General features: G+C 28.6%; 1 protein-coding gene across 1 annotated transcript in view; it reads right to left on the minus strand.

Annotated features, from left to right (window-relative positions):
* Positions 1–5723: 5723 nt before the first annotated feature.
* The window catches only part of LOC142319119 (E3 ubiquitin-protein ligase TRIM23-like), a 57911-nt gene continuing 35663 nt past the window's right edge, over positions 5724–27971 (minus strand). The window contains exons 5-11 of the mRNA XM_075356047.1: positions 21078–21186; positions 15687–15913; positions 15026–15205; positions 14264–14394; positions 10889–10997; positions 9604–9729; positions 5724–6036 (exon numbers count right to left, since the gene is read on the minus strand). Of these exons, the coding sequence (XP_075212162.1) occupies positions 5857–6036; positions 9604–9729; positions 10889–10997; positions 14264–14394; positions 15026–15205; positions 15687–15913; positions 21078–21186 (1062 nt within the window). The 3' untranslated portion in view covers positions 5724–5856. The remainder of the gene's footprint in view (positions 6037–9603; positions 9730–10888; positions 10998–14263; positions 14395–15025; positions 15206–15686; positions 15914–21077; positions 21187–27971) is intronic.

The following is a 27971-nucleotide window of genomic DNA, read 5'->3' on the forward strand; positions in this document are numbered from 1 at the left end:
AAAAACAGTACACATCACAATTTTGAATTCGTAAAATTATCTACATGTGTTCAAACTAAAAACAGACACACATACAGTACCAGTTTACACACAGTTTTTAGATACACACTTCACAAATTTTACACACATACAAACAATATGCTTGCTAAAATGAGAATAACAAAAAATAAGTAAATCACACACAGAAAAGCACGGATCACAATGGCAATTCACGCTAAATTACCAGCTTATAAACTAAAGGTATACTATATACTAACTGATGGCGCAGGTTAGCAGTTGTCAGTATGTCATGCGCAGCAGAGAACAGTTTCCTACTGTGGGAGTATATTATCCATTTGGTCATAGTATCATGTGTCATAGATAACAAGACATCAGTCCACTGGTCCACCTATCCAACTCCTGCTCATCAACTAAGCTTTCTATACTTTGAAAAGAATAGCTAATTTAAAAAATAATATACTAAAGTCTAACCACTTAGATAATGAAAATAACAAGAGGGAAGTAGTACAAAAAAGTACAATAGTCAATCTAGTCCAAGCTTTCTCCTCACTGAAAACATGCAAAATGATTTTATATTCTATTTTAAACATATTTAAACCATCTGTTTAACTTAGTAATTTATTCATAGAATTATTTTATATTTTATTAATTAATCAAGCATTTTACAAAAATAAATGTGGTTATGTATATTTCATAAAGTATTTTTTCGTTTTTCTTCAACCAGGATGCATTTCAGGGAAAAAAATTTAAGGAAAATTATTAATACAAAGCATTTCAAACTTTTCTAAAAAAAAAAAAATCCCTATCAGATTTTGATCCAGTTGCATGCAGTATTGTGATATATTAAAACTATGATAATTTGTAAAACAACATTCTGTTACTCCTTATTCATTGAAACAAGCAAGATTCTAGTATGATAATGATAGAAATGTTGTACAAAATAATTCTCCCATTCATTGATAGGCATGCCTGAAGTCCTGGGAAAAAGTCATCACTATGCGATCATGCACAAATACCTAAGCATGTTGAATATAAGTAGTATGCATACCACTGATAAACCATGATTCATACTCCCTAGCACAGTAAAACTATTTTACCAGTTAATTCTTTATTACATATTACTCGCTCATTAATTTTTATATAAACACTAACCGCTTTACCTCACTAAATTTACTGCATATACATCACATTCTCAGACACCACACAATTCAAACCTTTCATCTTTATAGAGCTTTTCTACAGATATGTTTCACTATTAATGTGCTTCTCATTATATAAATATTTTTAGAAATTCATTATAATTACAAATAATCAGTGTTTGATATAAGAAAATTGTACCTGACCACTTGACTATATCACAACTTACTATGTAAATTACAAAAATCAAAAGCATGAAGGTATAAGAACACAATTGTCATTCTGTTAAAAGTCCCTTGCTTTTTTGTAAGTATGTTTGTTGAAAAATTAAGCAGAAATTGTTTGACAAAGAATGTAAAAAATATAGGATGATGGTTTTCAAATTATTTTAATTGTTTAGATGAACAAGCCTTGTAAGGAAAGAATGCCGCTGGGTCAGCAAAGAATACAAAAAGTACGTCATCAGAAAAAAATACCAATATTATAGGCATATAAAAAATAAATTTAAAAAATGTTAGTGATCTGAAAACCTTTTTAGGAAGCTGAGATAGATCTCTAGGAAAGGACCTTTCGACAGAATCCAGTTGTAAAGACTTAGACTGAGCAACTCATTTTTTATAAACTACTGAATAATGATGGAAGAAATTGATTGCTTGGTGTCCATGCTCCTTTTTGTTGTAGGGATGAAAGGTTTGACTAAAATCAGTTGACAAAGCAACAGCAAGAGATGCTAAAGGGCAAATAGTAAAGCTCTAGGTTTACAGTAGGATACCTTATGAGATACAAAAACAAGCAATGAATAGATATACTTAAATTTTTTTTTTGTTGAGTTTTCACAGAATATTAGGGGCTAATATCCATTATCACTTACAAAAGAAATCAATAATTTTCAATTGCACAAGAAAAGGGACTTTTCAATAGCAACTAATTATAGGGAAAGTTCATTTTTAATCACTTTGTTAAATTATACATTTAAAGGAGATTAAAATAGCAAGTTTCGTCGTAAAAGTGTTTTTACTAAAGGAGATTAGATTAAAAAACACACTCTGTTTAATAAATATGGCTAAAATCAAATTAGAGGAAAATTTCAAAAGTACTAGTATCTTTAATAGTTAATGTGCAGTAATTAAATATTTCAATCATTTGAGGATGCAGAATCCTGTGGAATTCTGCATAAAACTAAGATATGTCTTATCTCAATATTCTGTATTAGGTGGTTTATTTATATATATATATATATATTGATTTTTCTAAAGTCAATCTTTTCAAGACCCATATCCCTCTGTACTAATATATATATATATATATATATATAACCCAACTAGATCCACCTAAGTACAGAAATTAAAAAGTAAATAAGATGACACTTACCTTATTTTATTGTAACTTTACATAGCGCTTTCATGGCAATCCACATCTTCAGTTGTAATTGTAATTTTTATATCAAACTCAAAGACATTTAAAGTACATACAAATTTGTTTAACGTACAAAATTTGTTTTTTTACCAAATTAATAATTAAAATATAAATATATTAATATTACATATATATAAAATATTATATTAATAATTTATAAATAAAATATAAAGTTTTTTTAAAAAATTTATATTTTAATTCTTAATTTTCAATTAAGATTTAAATTTGTTGACCCATGCCCTCACATTTTCTATCACTACCACTGTTCTCAACCTCCCACTGTAATGAAGTTGAGTACCAGACAATGTAATCTAAAACAACATGCCCAATTGAATTTTTAATAGCAGATGAAGTAAACGCTGTTATCACTGTCTAAAGCTGTTATAGTGATGAACTGTTGATCAAAGAACAAGTGTGTGAGTAGGCAGGCAATAAAATTTTGTGCATCAGATAAAACGGTCATCAGGTAAAGGACAAATATAGAGGATGAACCTCAAAAAAATGGTCAACCAGATTCTGTGACTGGATAAAAAGCATCAAAAAAAAAGATGAATTGATTCTAAACACCTTAGGACAGTGATTCCTAAACTGTGCACCATGGCACCCCGGGGAAGCTGTGAAATGTAAAACCTTCATAATTAATTGAACCAAGACATTTACATTTGGCCTAACTAAACAAAAAAGTGAGAAGCTAAAAATATCTAGATTTTTGTGTGATTTGTTTTTACTCGACTCTGTATAAAAGTAGTCACCGGCATATAATATTCTAGCAAACGCAAGCCAGTAATGCTGCACCTTCTTGATTGAGTTAGACATGTTGAGGTGCGTAGACCCTTCGCAACAGATTTGGACTGTTCTGGAAGAACTTGCGAAAAACATATAAGCAAGTGTTGCCAGCTCGATTCAGTCAAGTCAGTTTATAATCTAAGTCTAGTAAAATTAAACTCAGCGCTTCATATAAATTAGTTCATGTAATATAATTAGTATTATATTACTTCTTGTTTGTTGTCTTTGATAAATAGTTTGTGATTTTTTGCTCTTGCATCTTTAATGATGGACCGATTTTTGAACAGTAATAAACATAATAGTACAGATAAAAAAAATATGTCTTCAACCAGTGGCACGACTGTGAAGAAACAAAAGAAAATATGATGACATTTATTTAGAGTTTGGTTTTACAACAACAGAAATGAATGGTGAAAAGAGACCACAATGTGTATTTTGTATGAAATTTTTTGGCAGCAGAGTGTATGCTTCCAAATAAATTGAAGCCCATTTGGAAGCTAAACACCGCAACATGGTAGGTAAACCTTGTGTTTTTTTTTTTTGCCAGGAAGTTAAAAGAGCTGAAATAAGAAAAAAATACATTTTTAAGACTGCATCAATACCAAACATCACTTTGCTAGCATCTTACAAGGTGGCTTACAGAATCCTGAAATGCAAGAAACCTCATATATCATTGCAGAAGAACTTATTCTACCACCTGCTGTACAAACATCATGGTTGGTGAGACTGCTGGAAAGCTGCTTTTAAAAGTGCCTTTGTCCAATCAACTCAATTAGTCGGAGAATACAACATATGGCAGGGGATATAGACAATCAATTAATTGAAAAAATTAAAGGAGTGGAATTTGGATTGCAGCTAGATGAAGATACAGATAATAATAATAAGGATGCTCATTTGATTTGTATGGTGTTTATAGATGGTAAAAATATTAAAGACGACCTTCTGTTTTGTAAAAATATCATTGCAAATTTGAATTAGCCTAAGTGCGTTGGTGTCTGTACTAATGGAGCTCACTCCATGTCTGGCTGCTATGGAGGATTACAGGCACTTATTTGAAGCAAATTACCAAATGCACTGTGGACCCATTGCATTATTCATAGAAAAACGCTTACATCAAAGTATCTGAATCAAGTGTTACAATGTGTGGTGAATGTGGTATTGTATTTTATAAAATCTCATCCATTGAAAGCAAATTTTTTTAAAAAACTGTGTGAGGATATGGGAGCCAAACACTTGTCTTTGTTGTACTATAGCAGTGCATGATGACCCTCTAGTGATAATGTTTTATCATGTACCTCTGAATTGCGACAAGAAATTTTTATTTTCCTTAAAAAGGAAGGATACAAAGTTGCAGAAGATTTTGCTGATGCCAATTTTTTAATAAAACTGGCAAATTTATGCGACATTTTTAAAAAGCTGAATGGGAATTCAGCTTTTAATCTCTCTCACTGCGGGAAAAAAACATGCACCTTTTGAAGTCAACGGAATATCAGTTTTTATTAAAAAAATTCAAACTATGGGGAAGAAAATTGAATGAAAATGTAGGCAAAGATTGTTTTTTAATATTGCAGCAATTTTTGACGTCAAATGAACTTGATCTTTCTCAAGATATAAAAACCATGTTTAAAGGCTACTTATCATCACAGCTAATTATCTGGTTTTAGAAATACTTGCAAAATTAAAATTTCAATAGGTTTGCATGGATTCAAGATTCATTTAACACTAGACTGAATTTACTTCTGCAGAAGAAGGGAATCTTAAAGAGTTATCTTGCAACAACAGTTTGTAGGCAAAATTTGGCAGCATAGAAATGACAGAATTTTGGATTTCAATAAAAGATGAATATCCCCTTCTAAGTGATAAGGCTCAGCGGATTTTAATTCCATTTTCGACATCATATTTATGCAAAGCTGGATTTTCGGTGGTCGCTGTAATAAAAAATAAGTGTAGAGCAAAAATTAACTTTTACTTAGGGTAGGGTGCATGGAAAGATTTTAATTGAGAAAGTGCACCGTGACTCAGAAAAACTTGGGAACCACTGCCTTAGATGTGTGTGTAGTGTTCAACAATACAGAGTTGATAATTCTATAACATGATAATGCATCACCATGGGTCTTGTGAAGTTGAAAAGAATCCACTACATCCATTCTTAACAGATTTTCCACCTGCAATTTTCATTTCTTTCCACAATTAAAACAGAAATATTCATTTCACCACAAATGATAAAGTGAAGAACACAGTGAAGTAGTTGATCAAGGAAAGACTAGCAACATTCTTCAATGACAGAATGAAAACTGGTTCTTGTTAGAAGAAATGTGTAACAGTAAATGTTGACAACATGAAAAAGTAAAAGCACCATAGAAGTGAAAACTCAAACTACACCGCTTATTAAAACCACATTTATTAAACAAATCAAACACTTAACGATATATATTTTAAAAATATACAATAAAATAAAAATAAGAGTTTATAGAATTTCAGTGATGATAATGGTAATAAAAATGATTAATTCATATTTCAGTTAACATCAGATAAACCAGAAGCTAATAGCTGCTGAGATAACCAGTCAAGACCATCATGTAGCCCCGCACCAGACTGTGCATCAGATGACTGTATATGCCAGCTGTGACCACAGCATAGCTTGTACAATGCTAAATGCTGAGTTATACTTTCTATGGTCTCACAACCTGGTACATCCTAAATAAAACAACATAACAATATATTAATGAATGTCTTAAATGCATTTTAAAGAGAAATGATAATTTTATTTTCATTAACATAAATTAAAGATAAATTAATTAAACAGAGAGATTGGTGAATTTATCTGTTTTTAAATCACCAAGACATAATCTATGTGAAAACTGATGTATTTTATTTTATTAATAATTATATTATTTAGATTTATTTACTAATCATTTGACACCATTGGTATTAATACAATTGTATAATTAAAGTTCCACTTTATATATTTTATATATTTCCAAGTACTGTCGAAGCCATTACTCCATCATCAGGAATTTCTTATTAGATATTAATTCAAAATTCAAATGTATAATTATATTAAAATTAAAAATTGTTATGTTCATAACAGTCTATTGTCAAGAAATAAAAATAAAAATAGTTTGTACATCAATAAGCTATTATAAAATAATAATTATTATATAATTTGTTTATATATAGGATATCATTATCGAATCTGATTTGTTCGTTCATTCATTTACTATTATTCATATATATATATAAAATTTTTCTAACATACTGGTTTTATAATAATTATCATTCATTTACTATTATTCATATATATATATAAAATTTTTCTAACATACTGGTTTTATAATAATTATTATTGTATTCTAATATCTTAATGTATTCATTAGGGTTATAATTAAGTAGTTTCTAAAATATGTTTAGCAAAATTAAATTTTTCTTTATTTTTTTTTTAATAATACAATTAATATATTCTTTAATTCTTATGGCAAATGAACGATTTGTCATTCCAATATAGTTTAAGCCACAGTTTTCGCAATTAAGACTATACACTCCTTGTTTTTCTAAATCATAATTATTATTTTGATTTATTATTATAAAAGGGTCTTAATTTTTTAATATTTGTTGTATATGCTGTTTTTAATTTTTTTTAATTTTATTAAATTTATTATAATTTACATTGTATTCGATTTTAGTGTACTCATTTATTATTATTATTCATTAGCTTTATTCTGTCATTATGCGTACTTTATTTATTTATTCTGGTGTATAATTTATTTATTACTATCATATCCACTATTTAATACTATATATTTAATATTATTTATTTCATTATTTAATTTTATATGATTATATTTTAAGTATTTTAACACTATAAATTAATGAATTAAAGGTTGCCATATTTTTACCCCAAGATTTTTAAGATTTAAAATATTATAGTCTTCTGTTTGGTTGGCTTTCTATAAATGTCTACATCAATTTTATTAGTGATAAAAATTTTGTTAAATTTCATGTCCACATAATCAATGCTGTTATTATTTTCTCTGTTTAAAGTGAATTTAATATTATTATATAGCGAATTCATTTCTTTAAATTATTGTATTTTTTTCATTGTTAAATTGTTGGTTATATATTATCAAGATGTCATCCACATACCTTTTATATAAAATAATTTGATACTTATTAATTATATTAAATTAGATATAAGGGTGTTTTCTAGTTCATTCATAAAGATATCTGCTAAAATAGCGAAAAGAGGAGATCCCATACTTAGACCCTTTTCTTGTATATAATATTTATTATTAAATTTAAAATAGTTGTATTTAATACATAATTCTAATAGATTTGTTATTGCATAAATTATTTTTTTATTTATTTTTAATTCATTTAGAGTATTATTAATTATACTTATGGTTTTTTAGTGTCTATGTTTGAGTACATATCTTTTATATCCAATGTTATAAATTTGGTTATTTATGTTTAATCATAGATCATATTTATTAATTCATAGCTATTCTTTAAACTGTATTTATTCTCAAGTTCAACTGATATGCAGGAAAATTAACATAATTTATAACGGGGGTCTTATGGGCATGTTGTCTTTATGGATTTTAGGTAGTGCTTTTAATATTGGAGCAGTAGTATTAGTTATTTTAAAATATATTTTGGTATATTCATCCTTGATTAAGTATTTACTTTTTTTGTTATCAGTTATTTCTTTTTTTGATTTTAGTAGTGGGATTCTTATTTCTATAGATTTATTGTCTTTATAAATTTGTTGTTTTATCTATATATACAATATTATTAATGATAACCGGAATGTTAATCTTGTCTAATTTTACTATAATTTTTATATTTCTGTAAATATTATAGTTTTTATTACAATCTTTATTATTGATATCCAAGCTTTTATTATTTTTAATACTATCAATTACATTAATGAAATTATTTCTTACTTTATTTTTACTATTCTGTTATCAATTTTAAATAAATTATTTTGTTTTTGATAATTTTATTTTTATTTAAGGTTGGCAAGTTAAATTTAAACATGTGTTTAATAATAACATTAATCTCTTCATGGTTGAAATCATTATCAATATCACCAAATGTGTGTTCATGATTAGTTATCCCTTGATATTATGTGTTCTCATGTTTTGTCATCAAATCATGTTTTGAGCAACTGCATGAAGAAATATTTGTAGCTTTATCAAGTACCCATTTTGATATTTAATAATTTTTAGGAAAAAACCAAAAAGTATATAATTTTTAAATTATTTTTTATTCATTTTTTTCTGTTATTGATAAGAATTCTATTTGTTTTCATTTATATTATTTTGTTCAAACATTGATGAAAATTGTTCATTCACTTTTGCGATCCGATTTTTTGTGTTTTGTTTCTAATTAAAGATGAACTTCTCAAATTTGTGTTTAATTTTAATAGACGTTATTTACATCAATTTTCTCAGAATTAAATTCTCTATTAAGTTAACTAGAAATTTTTATTTGTTTATTGGTAAATTAACAAGTTATTTTATTCCAAACTTAAAAAAGGGTATTTTCTGGCAAAACCTTGTGAGACGGACGTCTAGAACTACTTTTATTCAATCTCTTAGATCAAAAACCGTAAGGAGGCATCCAAATTTCCCTATACCGCAAGAATTTTAATATGGTTTAATTTTACAGAGGAAGCAGAAAGCAGGAATAAATATTTCACAAGCTGAAACTCATTAACGAACCATTTTCTGACCTATGTTTATATGAATTTTTTTTCTTATTTTTGACTATAGAATCATTTTCTGAGAGATTACCATGCAATTTGGAATCATCTGTATTAACAATACAATATAATCTGGTTATGGAAGAAAACAAATTTGGCAAAAGTGTGTTTTGATATCTATAAAATCTAATAAAAGTTGCCATATACATCATAAATTGATGTAAATTCTTAATGATCTAATAGATATGGTGATATATATATATATGGTAATATATATTCTTAATGATGTAATGTAACAATTGCTGAAAGAGTATGCATGCATAGCTGAAAACATTTTGACTCTAATAAAAAAATTTCTGCAGTTATTCTTAAAAAATAATTTTATATGTTTATAAACCATATACTTATTCAACTGTTCACAAGCTTAATAAATATATGTTCTAGTTGCTAGGAAGGAAAAAAGATATATGTGTGTGTTTGTGTATTTGTGTGTGTGTATATATATATATATATATATATATACAAATACATACATACATACATGTGTATATTTTAATTACCTGTTTATTGGCTAATATAAGAAAAGCAGCATCTTTTAGTTCTTTTTCAGACATCAGTTTGGACAGTTCACTTAGAGCTTCGGGGAGTCTTTCCTTATCACTGGAATCTATCACAAATACCACTGCCTGTATTAAGTACAAATAGAACAGAAATTAAAATCATATGTTATTAACAATGTACCATAATTAAAAATGTTTTAATGTACATATATCTGCATTCTATTTTTTATTATTAGTCAAACATAGGTAGGATTATTATCGTAAGCAGAGCTAGTTTATACTTGAAATAAAGCAGTATCATAAATCCAAAAATGATAAACGCTTAACTTAGGACTACTGCTGGTATTTTAGTAAAGTGTTAATGAATTATTCTTTATAACTATTAGATAATATTAATTAAATGAACAGTGACATAAATAAATTACATTGCAGAAACAGTATAAGCAATGTGTAAACCTGTAAGGCTATTTGTTTATCTGTTTACGTAAAAGGAAAATTTTACATCAATTAAGATAAAAATAGTTTGAATTTGTTGTCCAATACAAACATGTATAAAAATGTAGAAATCTTTTTAATTTGATTACATTACACTTTTTTTATAGTGAAAGTTATATAAAAGCTTCATCAGAGTCTGAGCTTTTACTTCAATCAAACTTTTTCAGAGATTGCCACTGGAAAGCAGAGTATTATCGTACTGCTGGATGTGACACTAGTTATGAAATTTGCTTGGAAAGATCTTTGTTGTTTATGATGTATTTAAAGAGTATGAATTATTTAAATCCTGTTAATTCATGTAGAATGTAATTTTTATGTTGACTTAAGAGATCACACAGATCTACACAATCAAAAATTAATTTGGAGAAATAGATCTTTAGGTTAATTTGGAAAATGGATCTTGAAAAACATTTGCAAAATATTAATAATTCAGTATAATTCTGAAGAAAATAATATTAAATAAAATCAATTTATGGGCAATTATCAAAGTAAAGGTAATAAAAATATCTGAAGATAGAGAAGAAAAAGTAACTTTTACAGGGTTAACTGTAGTTTCAGATAATCTCAGAAATATTCTGAGGTAACTATAGCAATATACATTTATAAACTTATGCTATTTAGAAGTGCATTCTGGGAATTAAAATTTCACACCACATATAATATTATTAAACATTAATATAATAACAATAATACACAATTATAAAATCATGCAAACAAATTAAGAAACGAAAGTCATTACTACATGAGCACAAAACATATTTCACAAATTTACAGGTGAAGTAAAGCTTACCTGTGTATTAAGGTAATAATGTTTCCAAAGTGGCCTAAGTTTTGGTTGGCCACCAATATCCCAAATATTGAATCTGACTGTTTTGTAATCGACTGATTCCACATTGAATCTAAAAACATATAAAACTACTTATTATTACATTAACCATTAAAAAATGTTATGATCTTACTAAATTATATAATCTGGGTGATTTTCAAGACAGATTTTGTTAGTTTATAATTTATTGACTCAGATTAGAAACTTGAATTTGACTGAGAAATCAAGGTTCTCAATTTTAATAAACATTAACAGAAAAATACCTTGATTAGAAATTAATTGATAAAATTTTATGAAATAAAACAAAAACCTTGACAAGCATTTTTATTTCATTCTAATTTGAAATAAATGTATACAAGTAATCAAACTGAAAAAAAAAATGTTTTTTAATTACTCCAAAAAGGTTTGAAAAAATTAATTAAACATGATAGCTAAAAATAATACAACTCTATGCTTATGAAAAATAGTAAGCTAGATAATAAAAATGGGTAAAACTTTCTTAATACACGGAATACAATAATTAATACTGCCAATATTTTTTTATGAAAATATAGAAAAAAATATTAATAGCCTTTAAATCTAGTAAAACTCCTAAAACCAACAGCTATGCCATTGCCTTTTTTTCATTTTTTGAACTAACTTATAAGAGACTAATTTAACTGTTCAAAAGGGTTTCTTTTAACAACCACAGACTAACATCCAATTATTGCTGCTTATGATAAATGAGTTTTATAGTAAAAGATAAATGCCAAGTATGTCCTGGATTTGAAAAAAGAATCTCCAAAGGATCAGTTTTGACTATTAAAACAATATCCTCAAAACAAGGGCAGTAAAAAAACATTAGACCTTGAAGCTACCTCTTCTGATAGGAAGACTTGGTGCTTAAAACATTCTTCAACAGAAAGCTCACTAGTCCTACATCTTTCAGTAAAATGCAGAAAGCAAAGGAAAGGATTAGTAACTGTCTAGCAATCTTTATGATAAATGACACTATAATTAAGGACTAATAAAAATGTTCTCAAGAGCAAGCTGCTAAGCAACACTAATGCGTGAAAGATTTCCATAAGTGAGGTTGAATAATTTGTTACAATTATTAACGCTTGAAGTGCGTAAAATTCAAGTAAGTTAGATGTTAATTTTGTTGGAAATTTTGTGATTGGGTTCTCTTCAAATTACATATACAAAGAAATAGTGGAAATAATAAGATAGAAGCAGTTTTATAAGAAATCAACAGGATCAGAATAGCTAAAAGATAAAACATTTTCTATTATTTCAGAAATGTTATGCATATTAATTGAAAATTGAACAATTTGCAAACTGAAAATCTTGTATATGTCAAAAGTTAAAAAATTATTATTAGTTTTCTGTAATCTCATTTACAATTTTCAATTTCTTTTCCTAGATAAATGTTTTTCCTGTTGCTGTAAGTAGAAACAGGACTTTGTTAATGAAGCAGTTAATATCTTTTATTATTTCTTAATTTTCAAATTAAGAGAATCAGCTTTTGGGTGTACACTAGATATTATGTTTTGTATCCATTAAAACTGCCAGAGGTTATATAAAACACACAAACTGCAAAATAAAATTGACTGGCTGTGGTGTTAGTCTTTCTAGAATTAATACAGAAATGTTTATTTTGATTAACAAGGGCAAAAACAGTTCTTAATAATCTGACAAAATGTTTAACTCAAAGTAATGAACAATATTGTTTTATGAGTATTTTTAATTGATATCAAATAGGAAAAGACTTTTTTACATATGTTCTAGCGTTACTCATAACGAAATGGTCCAATTATAATGATTTTTTTTTTATTTTTATTTGATAGAGGAAGTTATTATATTCTAGGTCACCCCACTGTAAGTTTTTCCATAAAATTTGAATTTTAAGATTTTTTTAAACAGAAATTAATCTGAAGATGTTTTTCGTTTTTATCATCATCATTGTTAATTTTTTGATTTTTATAGTGCAATGATACACAGCCTCATTCGAATATTAAAAATATTTTTAAATGAATATTCAAGAAATTTTTTGAAAATTTTGGAGGGAAAAAAATTCATATAACTTCATTCCAGAAAGCCTTAGTGAAACTCGTAACTTATAAAACAGTCTCTCTCTACTACTATAAGTTTATCTGCATTTATTCTTTTTATTTTTATAAAAGATGCAGGTTTCTTGCCTTTTCTTTTCTTATGAATAACTTGTTTTCAAACAGCCAGTGTTTTTTATAACCTAAGCACATTTATATCAACAAAAAATGTAAATTAAAATAAACTAACAGAACTCTATAAAAATTGTCTTTAATCCTTATTTTAATTTTGACTTTATATAGTTTTTTAATTCTTTTTTGTTTGTTCATTTTTCTAAGTTTACTTTTTATAAATATAATCTGCTGATGATGAAGATACTCTTGAATGTGCTCAGCATTAAAAAATATAATAAAAATTATATTATCAATCTGATTTTAGAAATTAATATTATAATTTATTTCACTGAAATTTTATTCTTTTTTAAGATTCACATTATTTCTCTACACTACAGAATATTTCAATATTCTGTACTAAGTGATTTATTTTAATAGAATTTAAATATACAATGCGTTCACGAAGTTGCTGTGCACTGGAATTATGGAAATGTAATGAAGAAACTTTCTTAATTATTAATTTGTATTTTTATTTCATAGAAATGGATATTACATAACTGGAATAGTTTATAAACGGGGTTGAAAATGATTTCCTCCAACATCAATACAACACTACACACGTTTCAATTTGTTTTTAAACACTAGCCAGCTGATGTATTGGAATGTCTCATGCGTGGTTTGTTGCGATACACTGCTTGCTTCACTGCCTCCATAGAAAGTAATTTGGGGGAGTCAGATCAGGCAATTTTGCAGACCACAAACCCCTCGAAATGATTCATTCACCAAAGATATTTTGTAAAAAATCATTGACCAGTTAGTTGTGTGCACTGTAGTGCCATCTTGTCAGAACCAACTGTGATTGATTTCTACTTCTGTTAACTGACTAATGAAGTTTGTTAAAACAGCACAATAGTGATCACTATTTAATGTACTTAAAAAAAAATTGGAACCACAATGCACATTCTACTCGTACAGACCCAGAGTCCAATTTTCGCTTCATATAATTCACAGGGTTATTTGTCAACCACAGTTGTGTATTTTGTGATTTAATATACCCTCCCACATGAAACCACACTTCATCTGGTAATGTCAAGAATACCTATAGGGAGGTAATAATGTTTAAAAAATGTATATCAATTAATTATAAATATTTTTAACATAGTTCATAAAAATTATACTACACAATAAGTTTACTCACCCAATAGTTGGTATTACAGCCATAAATTCATTTTGCTTCAATTTAAACAATATGCTAGTCTTTCCAGCACCATCAAGTCCAAGCACTACAACACGCATCTCAATTTTGGGGCCAATATGAACACGATTATCCTGTTAAATTCAGAAAAACTACATTATCAGAAGCAAACATGATCAGATCAAACATAAAAATTACAAGTGATGCTAGTTGATTTGACTTTTGTTTACAATAAGCAAAGACATATTAAAGATATCAAATTATATGGTCAAAATAAGGCAGTCCATCATGAAGTTGTCATTTGTGATTGGACACAAGAAATTCATAGATTTCTCATACATTTGATGCACCAACGTAACACCATTGTGGTTTTTCATAATACATGCATGCATGACAGCAGTATTGGTTGTTAATATGCAGCAAAAAATTCAAACTGCAGAAAAGAAAATCTCCAATCTAAATTTGGGATTGTAGAAGTGGTATCTTCCTAGGTAATGTTATTGCTGAATTAGAGAAAAACTGCTTTAATTTTAAAACACAGTAACAGATTATTTATTTATTTACACAGAAGCTTTGAATCTTAAACTGCACACGACTTACTGTCTAATTTTTTTTTAAATTTTTTAACTATCAGGTTTTGTGAAACCTAAACAAGGCAGAATTGTGAGACTGTAGGGACAATTAGCCTACAAAATTGAGATATCTATACATTTAGGATGCTCAATACTAAAAATGACTAATATTTTAATTTCACCTGAAACTTACTTTGGTAAATGTAATAGGAATGCTAGCATCCGGTTGTAGCTGCTCAGGACTCAACTCTGAAAACTGCTGTTGCTGTTTTTCAAGACACTCTAATGCTTCCTTTATTTCATGTGATGCAGCTAATAACCGTGCATCATCTTGCTGGATTGTTGATTCACAGTGAACACACATAACCGCTACCTAAAAACAAATACATTTTCAATTCCTAAACAAGGTACATTACTATAAAATCTCATATAAATATCCTCTATTCTCAACATTTTACTAATACTTACACATTAGATCCAAAATATAATACAAAAAATGAAAATGGGAAACAGAATCCAATAATTTTAAATGGCTTGAATTTTGGATAAAGATAAATCACCTACTGAAATAACAATTTTTTACTCTTTCTCTCTCGGTGTGTGTGTGCATGTGTGCGTAAGAAACATAAGTGTGTGTATCACACAAAGTAAAGGGATAAATTGTACTTAATTTTATACCTGAAATGGATCAAACTTTAAATATCGACATTTTTTATAAAATTAGAACTGCTATTCAAACTAATTTTGTTAAAATGGGATACACAAAGTAAGCTTGAAAATGGTGAACAACAGAGTGTGATACTTATCTTTTTGTATTATAAATTCACAAGGATAAAAAACCACAGAAATCTCACCTGTGACAGTGAAGTAACCAAATCCTCTTGTAGTTGTCGAACAGCAGCTAATCTCTCTCTCACATGTGTATCTACAGCATTCCTAGCAGCTGCCTCTTGTATTAAAAGGGTTTCTCTTAACTGCGCAAAATAAGCTTCAACTTTAGCATGCGCAACCTGACCCGTACTAGGATGTGACTCACCACTACCATCCTGTCCCCTTCCCTCTAAACCAATTGCAACTTGTTCTAAAAATAATAAACAAAACAGGAAATTGTAAATGATGAATTAAGAGCTAGCCACCCACATATAAAAATAAAATAATAAAATAGCCACCAAATACAGTAACAGAACCTAAAAAACTAATACCAAAAGTAAACTTTCAAGGGATCCTGCACCATCAGTCCATACAAAATTCCAAAATGACATCAAACAAAAACAATAAATAAATAACTAAAAATTTAGAAAACATAAACCCTAATAACCACAACAGTTAACAATATAACAATGCCAAATGGAACAATGCCAGCTGATTCCACTGGCATTGAGTTATATTGTTCAAGCGTACTGTTAGATTTAAATTGATAGTTTCATCAATAAGGCAACATTGTTTAGATAGAGCCCAATTTTTCCTTTACTTATGTTTATGTTTTTATGAGTAACATTCGTTTTCAAGTATTTAAAGATAAACTAATTGTGTTTATTAATGGAAATTATTCATTCTTCATAAAAACAAATGATCAAAAATGTAAGATTATTAGTAATGCTTATGAAGGTGGTGTATCTTGTTTGAATAAGATATTTTACAAACAACAAAATATCAAAAACATAATTCAGGAGTATTATTTATATTAATATTTTTTGCCAAGAAAATATAATCAATTTTAAAAGAACAAAGAGAACATTGGTTCCCTTATCAGTTACACGGTATACTTTTCAGCTATTGGTTATTATTCAAAAATTTATAAAAATTACAAGAAGTTTTACACTTGTGTACATGTCTAAAAAAACCAAATACTATGTACTTTCTGACTAATTTGTAAGTAAATATCTTAAACATTGTATTTGCTATGAAGACTTTTACTTTTACCCAGTATAATTAAAAATAATTTATTAGTTTCCTTATCTTGATATTTCTTTTGTATGTTTTAATAAGGTTGGGCAGCTAACATTATACCAGTAATTTCAGGACTCATGAATAATGTTTATTTAAACATTTCTATTGATTATAATTAACATCTCTTTACTGCCACCTCCAGTAGTTTAAAGAAAGCAATCATTAACAACTTTCATCTTAAATTTTAAAAAACAAATAACCAAATTAGATATACAAATGTTTAAAATAAAATGGATCAAGTTCATCCAAAAGAAATCAGACATGAAGCAGAATTTATTTCAAATACTAATGATGCAAAGAATAGCAATTTACATAATAATCAAATTGTTTGCACAAGAAGAACTATCACTTTTGAAGTAGGTACTTCAAGATGAAATGTATACATTTACAAAAAACTAATTTTAAGAAATACCAACGAGACATCTACTGCTGGTGGAGATAAAGAACTAATATTCATGTTTTATTTAACTCCTTCATTCAGTATAGTAACAATATACATGAAAATGTTGCTACAAACCCAATCCACACCTTCAAAGCTTGAATAATTTTTTCAAGGTCTTTTTTTCACAATGAAGAAAAACATAAATATATTGTACCAAAAAAGGAATAAGTCTTAATATCTATTACAAAAATGAATATTATAAAACAAATATCAAACACAAAATAAACAATTAAAAAGTATAAATTAAAACTAACATGAAAAAAAAAACAATATTAGATGTAAAGCTGTGGTCCAATGTTTATATTCTTCATTTTAGCTATTATTTTTATTTTCTAGTAACTGTTGAGATTTTTAATCTTGACATTTCATGATCCTCTAACTAAAAAATACAGTTTTAACATTAAAAATTCCAGAAGGTTATATGTATCTATATATGTCAGCTTACACTTTGCTTTATATCTTCAGACTTAATGGACAAATTTGGAAACGAACAATTTGTAGATTGAAACCTTATGGGTCTTATTTCAAAATTTTACTCAAAGGGTTAATTTTTCACATAATTCCTTAGATATTTTTTTATGATGATTGGTCTTATTCAAACCCCTAAAATGGGATAGAAGCAAAAATTCTTTGTCATTTTGGGGTCTCTAGTCAGATTCCTGTACAAGTTATTTGATTCCATTATATAAGTTATCACTTCAGTTAATTATATGTAGGCAATTTCATTAAAGGGGATAGTAAGCCAAATTTTTTTTGTGTTTTTCATCAGTTATTTTAGCAAATATCAATCTTTATGAAATTTTAAGCAACGACATCTGAATGTGGGTTATTGATGCAATTTAATTTGGTTATAATTATTTCAGAAGGCAGGGGATCATTTAGACATTTAATCTTAAAACATGAGGCACACAACATATGCTAAAAACATAAGTAAAAAGAACTCTACTAAGACAAAAATGTTGCAAACATAATAATACCAAAACGTACAGAATAATGAAAATATAATGTAAAAAATGTTGAATACAATATTGAGAGGAAAATATATCTTAGCGATTCAATTATTATTTATTCATTATTAATTTTTATTATATGTAATTTTTTAAGAGACTATTGACATTTATCATAGTATTTAAACCAAGATAACTTTTTTTTGGCAATGCAAACATTTAGTTTTAGCTTATGATCACTTTTTTAGAATTGGTGTCAAGAGATTTATAGTATTGTTTTTTGATTTTAGTTAATTTTGTACAATTTTATGGAACATGTTTAGGTTTTTTTAATTATTGTACCATTTTCAGAAATTATTCATTATAAATTATTAAAATGTCTTTACGAATCTGACTGTCTTTAACATATTATAATTCTGAGAGTGTGTTACTTCTCCAGAATTACTCCTTCCACATGCAAATAGTGTTTAGTGTTTAGTGTTTAAATCCAAAACAATTTCGCATTTAGCAAAGGTTTATCAATATTAATTTTACTTGAATTACAATTTATTTATTTATAACCTTATTGTTAAGTAACTCTTTTATTAAAATTAATCTCTTTCTTGATCTGGATTTTTATGTATACTTTCATTTTTCATACAAAATAAGAAAATGGTAATTTTCCAACTGCATTAATTTTAACTTTTCTGTTATTTATATAATTTAATACAGTATGACCATATAGTTAATACTATAACGTGACCATCCAGAGACAAATGTTATACCTGCATTATAGACTACCTATGTTATTTTCAAGATTAAGTGATTAAAAAAAAAAAACAAATGCCAAGTTAATATTGTAAACAATTAAAATATTACCAAATATTTAAGATAAAAAAGAGAATATTATAGGATAAAATAAAATTGACATAAATAAAAATACAGTACTGAGTGTGCATTATACAGTACTTAACAGTAAACTATGGTAATTATACAAACTTTTCAACACTTTCCTTTACAACCTAATTGAATATAGCTTGCTGAAGTAACTAATTTGAATTCAAAATACTATAAAATAATATATAGCACTACTTTATTAAAACAAATTACTACATTAATACAATATATCTTAACGTATATAATTTAACATTTAAATTTAAGACAATTATTTTAAAAAGTATGAAGTTATTTTTATTTATAGTTGGAGTCCATTTTTCTTTTCTTATTTATGTACAATTTAATACTCTGCAAGCGTTAACGAATGAAGAGGATCACAATCGGTTTTTGTTTTTCTAGCCACATCATTGATTTAAATCTTTCAGAACTTCACTTATCTTGAGTGTGTTAACTGTAATGAGCCCTGATATACATTCACACTTTCTTCATCTCGGCAAATCATACCCATGTGCATTAACAGAATGTACAACTTTATCATCACTCATGTCATCGTATCGTACATCATGGGAATATAACTGCTTTCTTGAACCCGTTCTTCTAGATTACTAACCAGCAATTCTAGACTAATATATGTAGAATATTCTTGATCATTTTCATTGGTAGAAATACAATAGCTGTTATTAACTCTTGTGGATAGTACACTATTCAAATAATTCCTTCAACTAATGGCTGGATTAATGAAATTGTATTTTTAGATAAAAATTGCTAAATTTACAATGTTTTCATTTTTAATAAGTCTGATGGCAAATGTGGTGGACAATTACTGAGAAGTAAAGCTTTTTCTTCCAGCTTCTAAAAGCATAAATAATTCTTAACAGATGGCACAAATTCCTTGTTAAAAAAAGCATGCAATGTCATCCAAGAATTTTTGCTTTTTTTTATAAACCACCAGTAATGATTTCAGTTACATGTTTGAAACAGGAAGGACTTCCACATTGCACTCAGTATTGACACTTATACTGCATACTAAATTAATTTAATTTAATGTGGAAGTTTAAAAGAAAAATGTAAAAATACAGATGTAAATGATTCAGAAATTTTACAAAACCACACTTGTGATAGTACATGTAATACTACATGTTACATACACTTGTGATTCTTACATAGCTACTAAATAGTAGAAAAAAAAATCTTGTTATAACTGATAACAGTTCTTTTTTTTAAGGGATATTACCTTCCAAAGAATTTAATTACAATTTTATCTTTCAGAATTTACAATAACACCTTCTGGCAAAGAAACAGCGAAACATAATAACTTGACTGGTTTTCTATCTGTATGCTTTTTCAATTCACAATGAAACAAAGTATTTATAACAGCAATTCACTTTCATTACTATTTTATTTACGTTTTAAAAATGAAGAAAATAGAAAACACAAATCACTTGCGTTTTTCCAAAAAAAAGAGAGAAAAAAATTCTTTATTAATAAGACAAAAAATATGGAAATTTCAAAGCTAGGAGTAGTTATTTTCACTTTGTGTAATAACCTTGTCACTACCAGTAACTACATGCAAAAACCAAATTTCACATTATGACCTCTTAAAATTTAAATTATTTTTAAAAATGCTGATACGAACTTTAAAATTGTATACATAGGAAGCATTTATTAACTTAATGAAATTCAGACTACATGTTTGTTAAGAATCTGTACAAACACGAAAACCTGGAAGCTGCGTAAATATTATAAATTGTATTTTATATTTTTTTTTTTTTTTTAGTTTTTTTTAATATTTACTAAGATATTAAACATGACCATTTTTACTTTATCTTTTAAAAATACAGAAAATAAGTTTTATCATTCATAATACAGAATAAACAACAAACTGTGATTTCACACCACACAATAATTGTCATTGATAAAATGTAAGAACTCATCATCACTACAGCTAATAAATTTCAGCACCAACTAACAGTGCAGTAAAATTGTATAAAAGCAAATTTATGAAATTAGTTAAATTTAAAGACACTAACCCAGCCTGTGAACAGCTTCGCTCATTTCTTCCATCAATTTGCGCATATGTTGCACTGTACTCACAACAGAAACTCTAATTTTCTCTGCCTCTGTCTCTACCAGTGCATGCTGTAAATATGCATGTATAGAAAAATTAGAAAAACTTATAAATTCATAAAAGAAAAACTAATATAATAGATCATTTTGAGTTAATTTTTTTTTTTAAATATACAGAAACAAATTTATTAGCTAAAGTACCCTGTTAATAAATAATCATCATATGAAAAAAACAACGCATATTCATTTTAGAAAATTGTCATAAAGTTTTATTATATTGGCTAATTGCTTAATTGTACATATAAAATTAGAAAACAAATAAATGTTACAAATAGATTTAAAAAATTTAAAATAAGAAGCACATAAATAATCACTTTACTACACATACAATAAATAATATATCTTATCACAGCTGTTATCATACTTGTATTATCACGTAGATAACACAATAAATATAATTAAATTTTGTGTTCTTATTTAGCAAATTTCTAAAAATAAATGTAACACAATAGACTTATATCTTCAAAAATCCACACACTTTTCAAACAATATCTATTTTTGCATCTAAACAATATAGGATGATCATAAATTATTCAACTAATTTTAGGAGAGAACAACAAAATAACAACGTAATGTACTTATATGCATATTTTATTGTTGAACAAGATATTTCAGTTTTGTTACAACACTTATTAACTTCAATTAAGTTCCACATGAGCACTTTTTATGGCATGTACAAAATTTAGACAATATTCAATTTCACGCTACATACTACAAAAAATTCTGGAGTTATTCCATTAATTACATCTTCAATTCTTCTTTTTAGTTCATTAATGTTGACAACCTTCGTTGTGTACACCTTTGTTTGGCAAACCACCTAAAGAAAGGAATTGAATGATTCCTAAAGAAAAAAACCACCTAAAGAAAGGAATCGAGGTGGCCAAGGAATTGGTTCATCACAACCAATCCAACGTTGAGGAAAGTGTTCATGTACTAGTCCGTAACATGTAAACCCCAGTGTGTTAGTACACCATCTTTTTGGAAGTAAACATTGGGTCGCCGATGTTCAATTTGTGGTACTGCAATATGTATGGTACCCCTGTAATATGTATAGATAACTAGTGCTAGTAACTGTTGGTTCGGCGAAGAACAATGGTCCAATCACAAGAAGGCAACACACAACAAACTTATTTTTCAGGCTATCATGTTGTGTTTTTCGAATGACACGAGGGTTCTCACCACCCCAAATCTGAAAATTAAGAAATTTAACATGACCAGAAACATAGAAGGTAGTTGTCAGGGATTACTTTTGCTAAAAACACATTATATTTGTTCATTTTATCAAGAATGTCCACACCAAACCGTAACGAAGTGGTTTTCGTAATTTTAAATTGCTTGCACCAACTGAATTTTGTATGTATGAAGTTTTAGGCAAATATGTAGAACAACCTTCATGAATGTCAATTGCAATATTCCCAGTTCTAAATTCACATGACAAGTTGTTTTATCCAGGCTTCACTGAAAAGCTTTTTTTTACTAGTTGTGGAAAACTTACTCAGAGACAAGAAGTCTGCCAGCATCTTTTTTGTGTACTATTCCCGTTTCCTTAAAATGCTGATACCAACGTTTAATAGAGTTTTTATCAGCAGAATCACAGCTGTACTATCACAACAGTAATAAATAAGAGATCCACCTTCATGAAATCATAGTACGCACATTACTTTCTCCTGTACAACAGCCATTACTCAACTAACAATCCCCCCTGTCATTGCATTGCACCAACATGTTCATCCAAAGTCATCAATAACTATACTACCCTATACTGATGTTTAAAAATAAATCAACGCGTGTTGCATCACTTTTTTAATTTTTTATTAACCCAAAAATGCACTGAATTTATGTTCACTCTGTATAATTAAGTTAACTGAACAAATACTAACTACCACACAAAATTTGGTCAAAAGTAGTAGCAACATTAACAATTTTTTTTAGAAGTGCTTTCATATACTATTCACATCTTCAGCTTCTCTAATACTTTAAATTAGTCATATTAATAATACTTTGTTAGCTGAAGAAAGGCTTATTTTGGTCTTGACCAATAGAATAATGATAAATCAAATAATAAATCTTAAATATCTTTATAAATATATCACAACTTTTTTTACGCATGTTTATTCTTGAAACTTAAAATTAGAGAACCGCTGAACTGATCTAGCCTGAATAAGTTTTTAATCAGTGTTGTATAGGCATAAATTTATCAGTGATATATTTTGTATAATAAAATGTAATAGATTTATAAACACCAAATTGAGTTCTGTAGGAGATGATGGTTATAAGAAGTGAAATTTAAAAAAGAAAAACCAAATTTTGCTTTAAAAATTAAAAATAAAAATTTTATTCTTACATAATAACTATTAAATAATTTTTAAAACATAATTTTCAAGTGTAGGGCAATTGATGTAACCTGTGCTAATGTATAAAGACGACCATCTCGTCTTATCACATCATGTGGATTGTACTACCTGTACTAATGTATAAAGACTGTAATTAATGTATAAGCACTATATATATTATTATGTCAAACATGCTTGGAAAGATACAATGATATGCTTCATTTTCATGTTATCTTTTTATTGCATACAAAACTAAAGCAGACATTTATTTTTTTAAATTCTTTATTTACTTCATGTTATATCTTATCTTAATGTAAAATCTGTTTTACTCTTGGTATGGGATTACAGATGAACATACAACCTTTTTTAACAAAACTTGACAAACAAATTATTTTAACTAGACATAATAATTTACAAAACTGAAATTTTAGCAGTATCTGCTAATTCTTCATTTGAAATATTTACCAGTCAGCTGTTTCCCTAAATAAAAAACTAATTTTTTTATGTTTACTTAATTAGGGTTGGCATAAGGAAGTGGTAACCCATCAACCATGGTCTTACAAAGGCAAGCACCCATCTACTTACAGTCCTTCCTCTTCTCTTATGACCCTACAGTATATTTACTCTGATTTGTATACTATACTTTCTAATGATGTCTGCAAGTCTTTCTGGACAAACCCTTATTCTTTTCAATCCTGACTCCCTGAGAATATTACAGAACTGGAGGAAGTATACAAGTTTATTACAATATGCTTTTCTTATATCGTCTTATTCAGATGAAACAAAATACTGTTGTGGTTGACATTCCAGTTTTATCCAAAGCCCAAAATCAATGTTCAATAGAAGTAGAATAAGGCTAGGCATTCTCTGCCAGTAATAAATATCTGGTGACCAGTGAACGACCAGGACACAAGGAGGAAAGGAAAAACAAGAAAGTACTAAAATTAGATTACTGGTAGAATTGAGAACAACAAAATGAATGATGGAAAACAAGACTAAGGGGTTATTATTTCTGATATAACAAAGTGGAAATGTAAAGAATAAGAAAACACAAATGGGTATAATTTGTTCTGGAGTGCAGGGAAAATGTGAAGAAGAAATGGAATGGAAATAGTAATTAAGAATTTATCATGCCGATAAAGTACATACATCTGCAGTCATGCAGATATAAAGGATAAAATGCTATATCGGGAGAATGAGGTGGAAGAATATAAATATCTACTGTACACATATTTTTTCTAAAAAAGCAAACTATAAGAAGATATGTTTTTGAATGAAGTAAAACAGCAAATAAAGGAAAGAGATAACATTAATTGGGAACAATTATCCACATAAGCTTGAAGCTTACGGGTGGGACATGGAAATACAATTTTGTAGCATATGAAAATTGCCATGCTTGACTGGGATTCAAACCCAGGACCTCCAGATGAAAGGCCGAGATGAGACATTACCATTCCACCATAGAAATTGGCCTATTCTGTTCAGAGCAGAAGCAATAGTGGGCACTTGTAGAAATGGAACAAGAAACAGGGAACACTTTTGATAAATTAATTTTAAGGAATGGCTTGAGTGTGGTGGGAAAACAAGGTTCAGAAAGAAAAGTTACGAAATAATAAATATACAAGATATGGCTGGAGAAAATGAAGAACAATGACATTGATCAATTATTTTTTACAATTGTGAGAAAATAAGATGAGAATTGTTGGATGATACCAATAGATACAAAATATATACAAATTGATGGTATAAAATTTTTGGTAACACGAATTTCATGTTTTCACCAACAAATAAGTTTAAATTAGTTCCTTGTGGTTAAAATTTAATCTTCCCCAATTGAGATAAAGCAGTGGAAATAATACCAATAAAAATGTATTACTTTTTCTACTACATTTAAGAAGTAAAGTTTTTTTAACCTCACTATGTGTGAAATTGTAAGCATGAAAAAATAAATGCAAGAAAAGTTAGCTCTCTAAAAGTACTAGAGAATCTAGGTCTTTTAAGGTTCAAGATTCAGTGAAAGGAAAATCTTGTTATTCACATCCTTACAGTAGAGAGGGACCAACAATTGTATATATATTATCAATTGTTAGTATATTCTAGGAACTAATGAATGAAGGAACCATAAGTTACTCCCAGTACAATCAGTTCCCCATTACAAGTGCCAATAGCCTCCTTAGAGGGGAGATGACTGGTAGTGAGTTCAGGGAACTATTCCTGGTGATGGAAAACTGCCCCCAAATGTAAAGGAACTTCTTCAGGATGTGAACAGTACTACTGAATGGAAAACTACTGTATTTAAGATCCTAGAAATAATTCGTTGCATAACACTGATGCTGGCTTCTGTTAAATTTTCCAGAGTTAAAATAGCAACTCATTCAGATCTCAGGGATAAGCAACAAAAGAAGTTAATACACTGATTACATAAGAACTTGGATCATCAAAACCTTAGTTACAGAATGAAAAGACAGCAAATCTCAGTAGGAAATGAAAATAAATGGATACACAAGGGTGATCTGAAAAGTTCTGTCAGATAGAGAAAATGAGAATTTATGTTTTAAAAAAAATTATTATTTTTCAACATAATTTCCTGATGATGTCTGCAAGTCTTTCTGGACAAGCCCTTATTCTTTTCAATCCCTGAATCCCTGGCAATATTGCAGGACCAGAGGAGGTATACATGTTTATTACACTATGCTTTTCTTACATCATCTTGCTCAGCTGAAATTGGCTGAGAAATACTCTTGTGGTTGACATTCCTGTTTTTATCTAGAGCCCAAGATCAATGTTCAATAGAAGCAAAATAAGACTAGGCATCTCCTGCCAGCAACAAATATCTGGTAACCAGAGTTACTATGGGCTGAATGGTCATTTCATCCAGCAATGTTCCAGCACCATTATCCTGCCTCTGAAGTATTCCTCCAGACATCCTGCAAAGTACCTGTCAATAACCCACAATCACTTCTTAATTGGGTGAAAAATGCTGACCACAAGGAAGACTTGAGTTTTTGGAAGAGATGGAACTTCAAGGGAGCCAAATCTGGGCAATAGGATGGATGGATGTCCTAGCACTTCATAGTGCAAATCTCTAATTTTTCCCATCACCAAGACACTTTGTGAGTAGATGCATTGTCCTGACTGAATAAGATTTCTTTTCTCTGCAAGCAAAGTCTGTTTTCACTCATTTTTGCGTACAGTTTCTTTAGAAGGTTAGAATTATTGTTTTACTTTTTTAAGACAGTTGTTCTGTTCCACATCGAGCCGTCCAGTGCTGCAATCTAGTGGGTGCTAGCACTCAATGGAGAGTTCCACTAGTACTAGCATTCGATGCTAGAATCTGATCCAAGGCTCTCACGTCATACTCTTAGTCCGGATGGACTGCATTCTTTATTTAGATGAACATTAGCTTTAATGTTTTATTTAATTTTATATTTTTTATTTTTATATGTCAAGTTATATGTTATGTTACAATTCATTTCATTAACTGTCAAAACGTCAATTCATTAAACAATTATTCAACAAGCAACAAGACGTTATCTTCATTCAACACCTATGAACATACAGTCCAACCTCACTCTAAAATCTACCAATAGTCAATTAACAAAATTCCTTTGGCTTCCCAAAAAACCAATGTCGTGCCCTTTCCCAGTGATAGCACCATCTTCGCTTTCTTCAGAGCTGAAGAACCAACTTCTGTCCACTGCATTTGGGGTGTACCTTGATGAGAAATCTCAATTCAAGAGGCACTTTCAATGTATTGCAAAAAAGGCCTGTAGTGTCTTTTTTGGGATACAACATGCAGTCAATCCCAACTGGTGTATCAATTTTAGGACCCTAAGCATCCTGTAAAAGGGTGTGTGCAAAGCAATTATGTTGAATACTGTGCCAGTTTGGGCAGATAGGATAAAATTCTATAACTATAGAGAAAAGATTCAAGACATTGAACAACATGATTATGATATATGGCAGGCTAGATGGGCATATATGCACGATCTCTTTCCAGACATTAGAAGCTTGTGGGGCGCCTCATGGGTTTCCCCTAACAAGTATGTAACTCAGTTTCTTACTGGTCATTGGCTGGGTTCAGCCTGGTGGATTTGGATCTGTACCCACAGTATAGGGTGCCTTCCAAGAGTTTTGAGTGCGCCATATACAATCTAGAGCGCACCACAGTAATTTGTCGACTGGATGCAGTCAGAACAACTTTTGATGTCAGTCAAAACTGGAAGGACTGGGCTGAATGATCATTGGTTGCATAATTTCTGCACTATTTGGCTAGGGAACAGACTGCGGAGAGAATCTAGGGTGCTGCTTGGTCTTGTTCCTGCGTACTTTATTTTGTTATGATTTCTTGTTACTGTTGTTTTTGTTTTAGTATTTTTCTGCATTTGTGTTGCACGTGAACTCACTTTACCTTTCGGGTAGGTGATTCAGTTCCTTCGACGACTATAGTTTTCAGTCTTCCTT

The sequence above is a fragment of the Lycorma delicatula genome, chromosome 2 (assembly GCF_047948215.1).
Source record: "Lycorma delicatula isolate Av1 chromosome 2, ASM4794821v1, whole genome shotgun sequence".
Taxonomy (NCBI): Eukaryota; Metazoa; Arthropoda; class Insecta; order Hemiptera; family Fulgoridae; genus Lycorma; species Lycorma delicatula.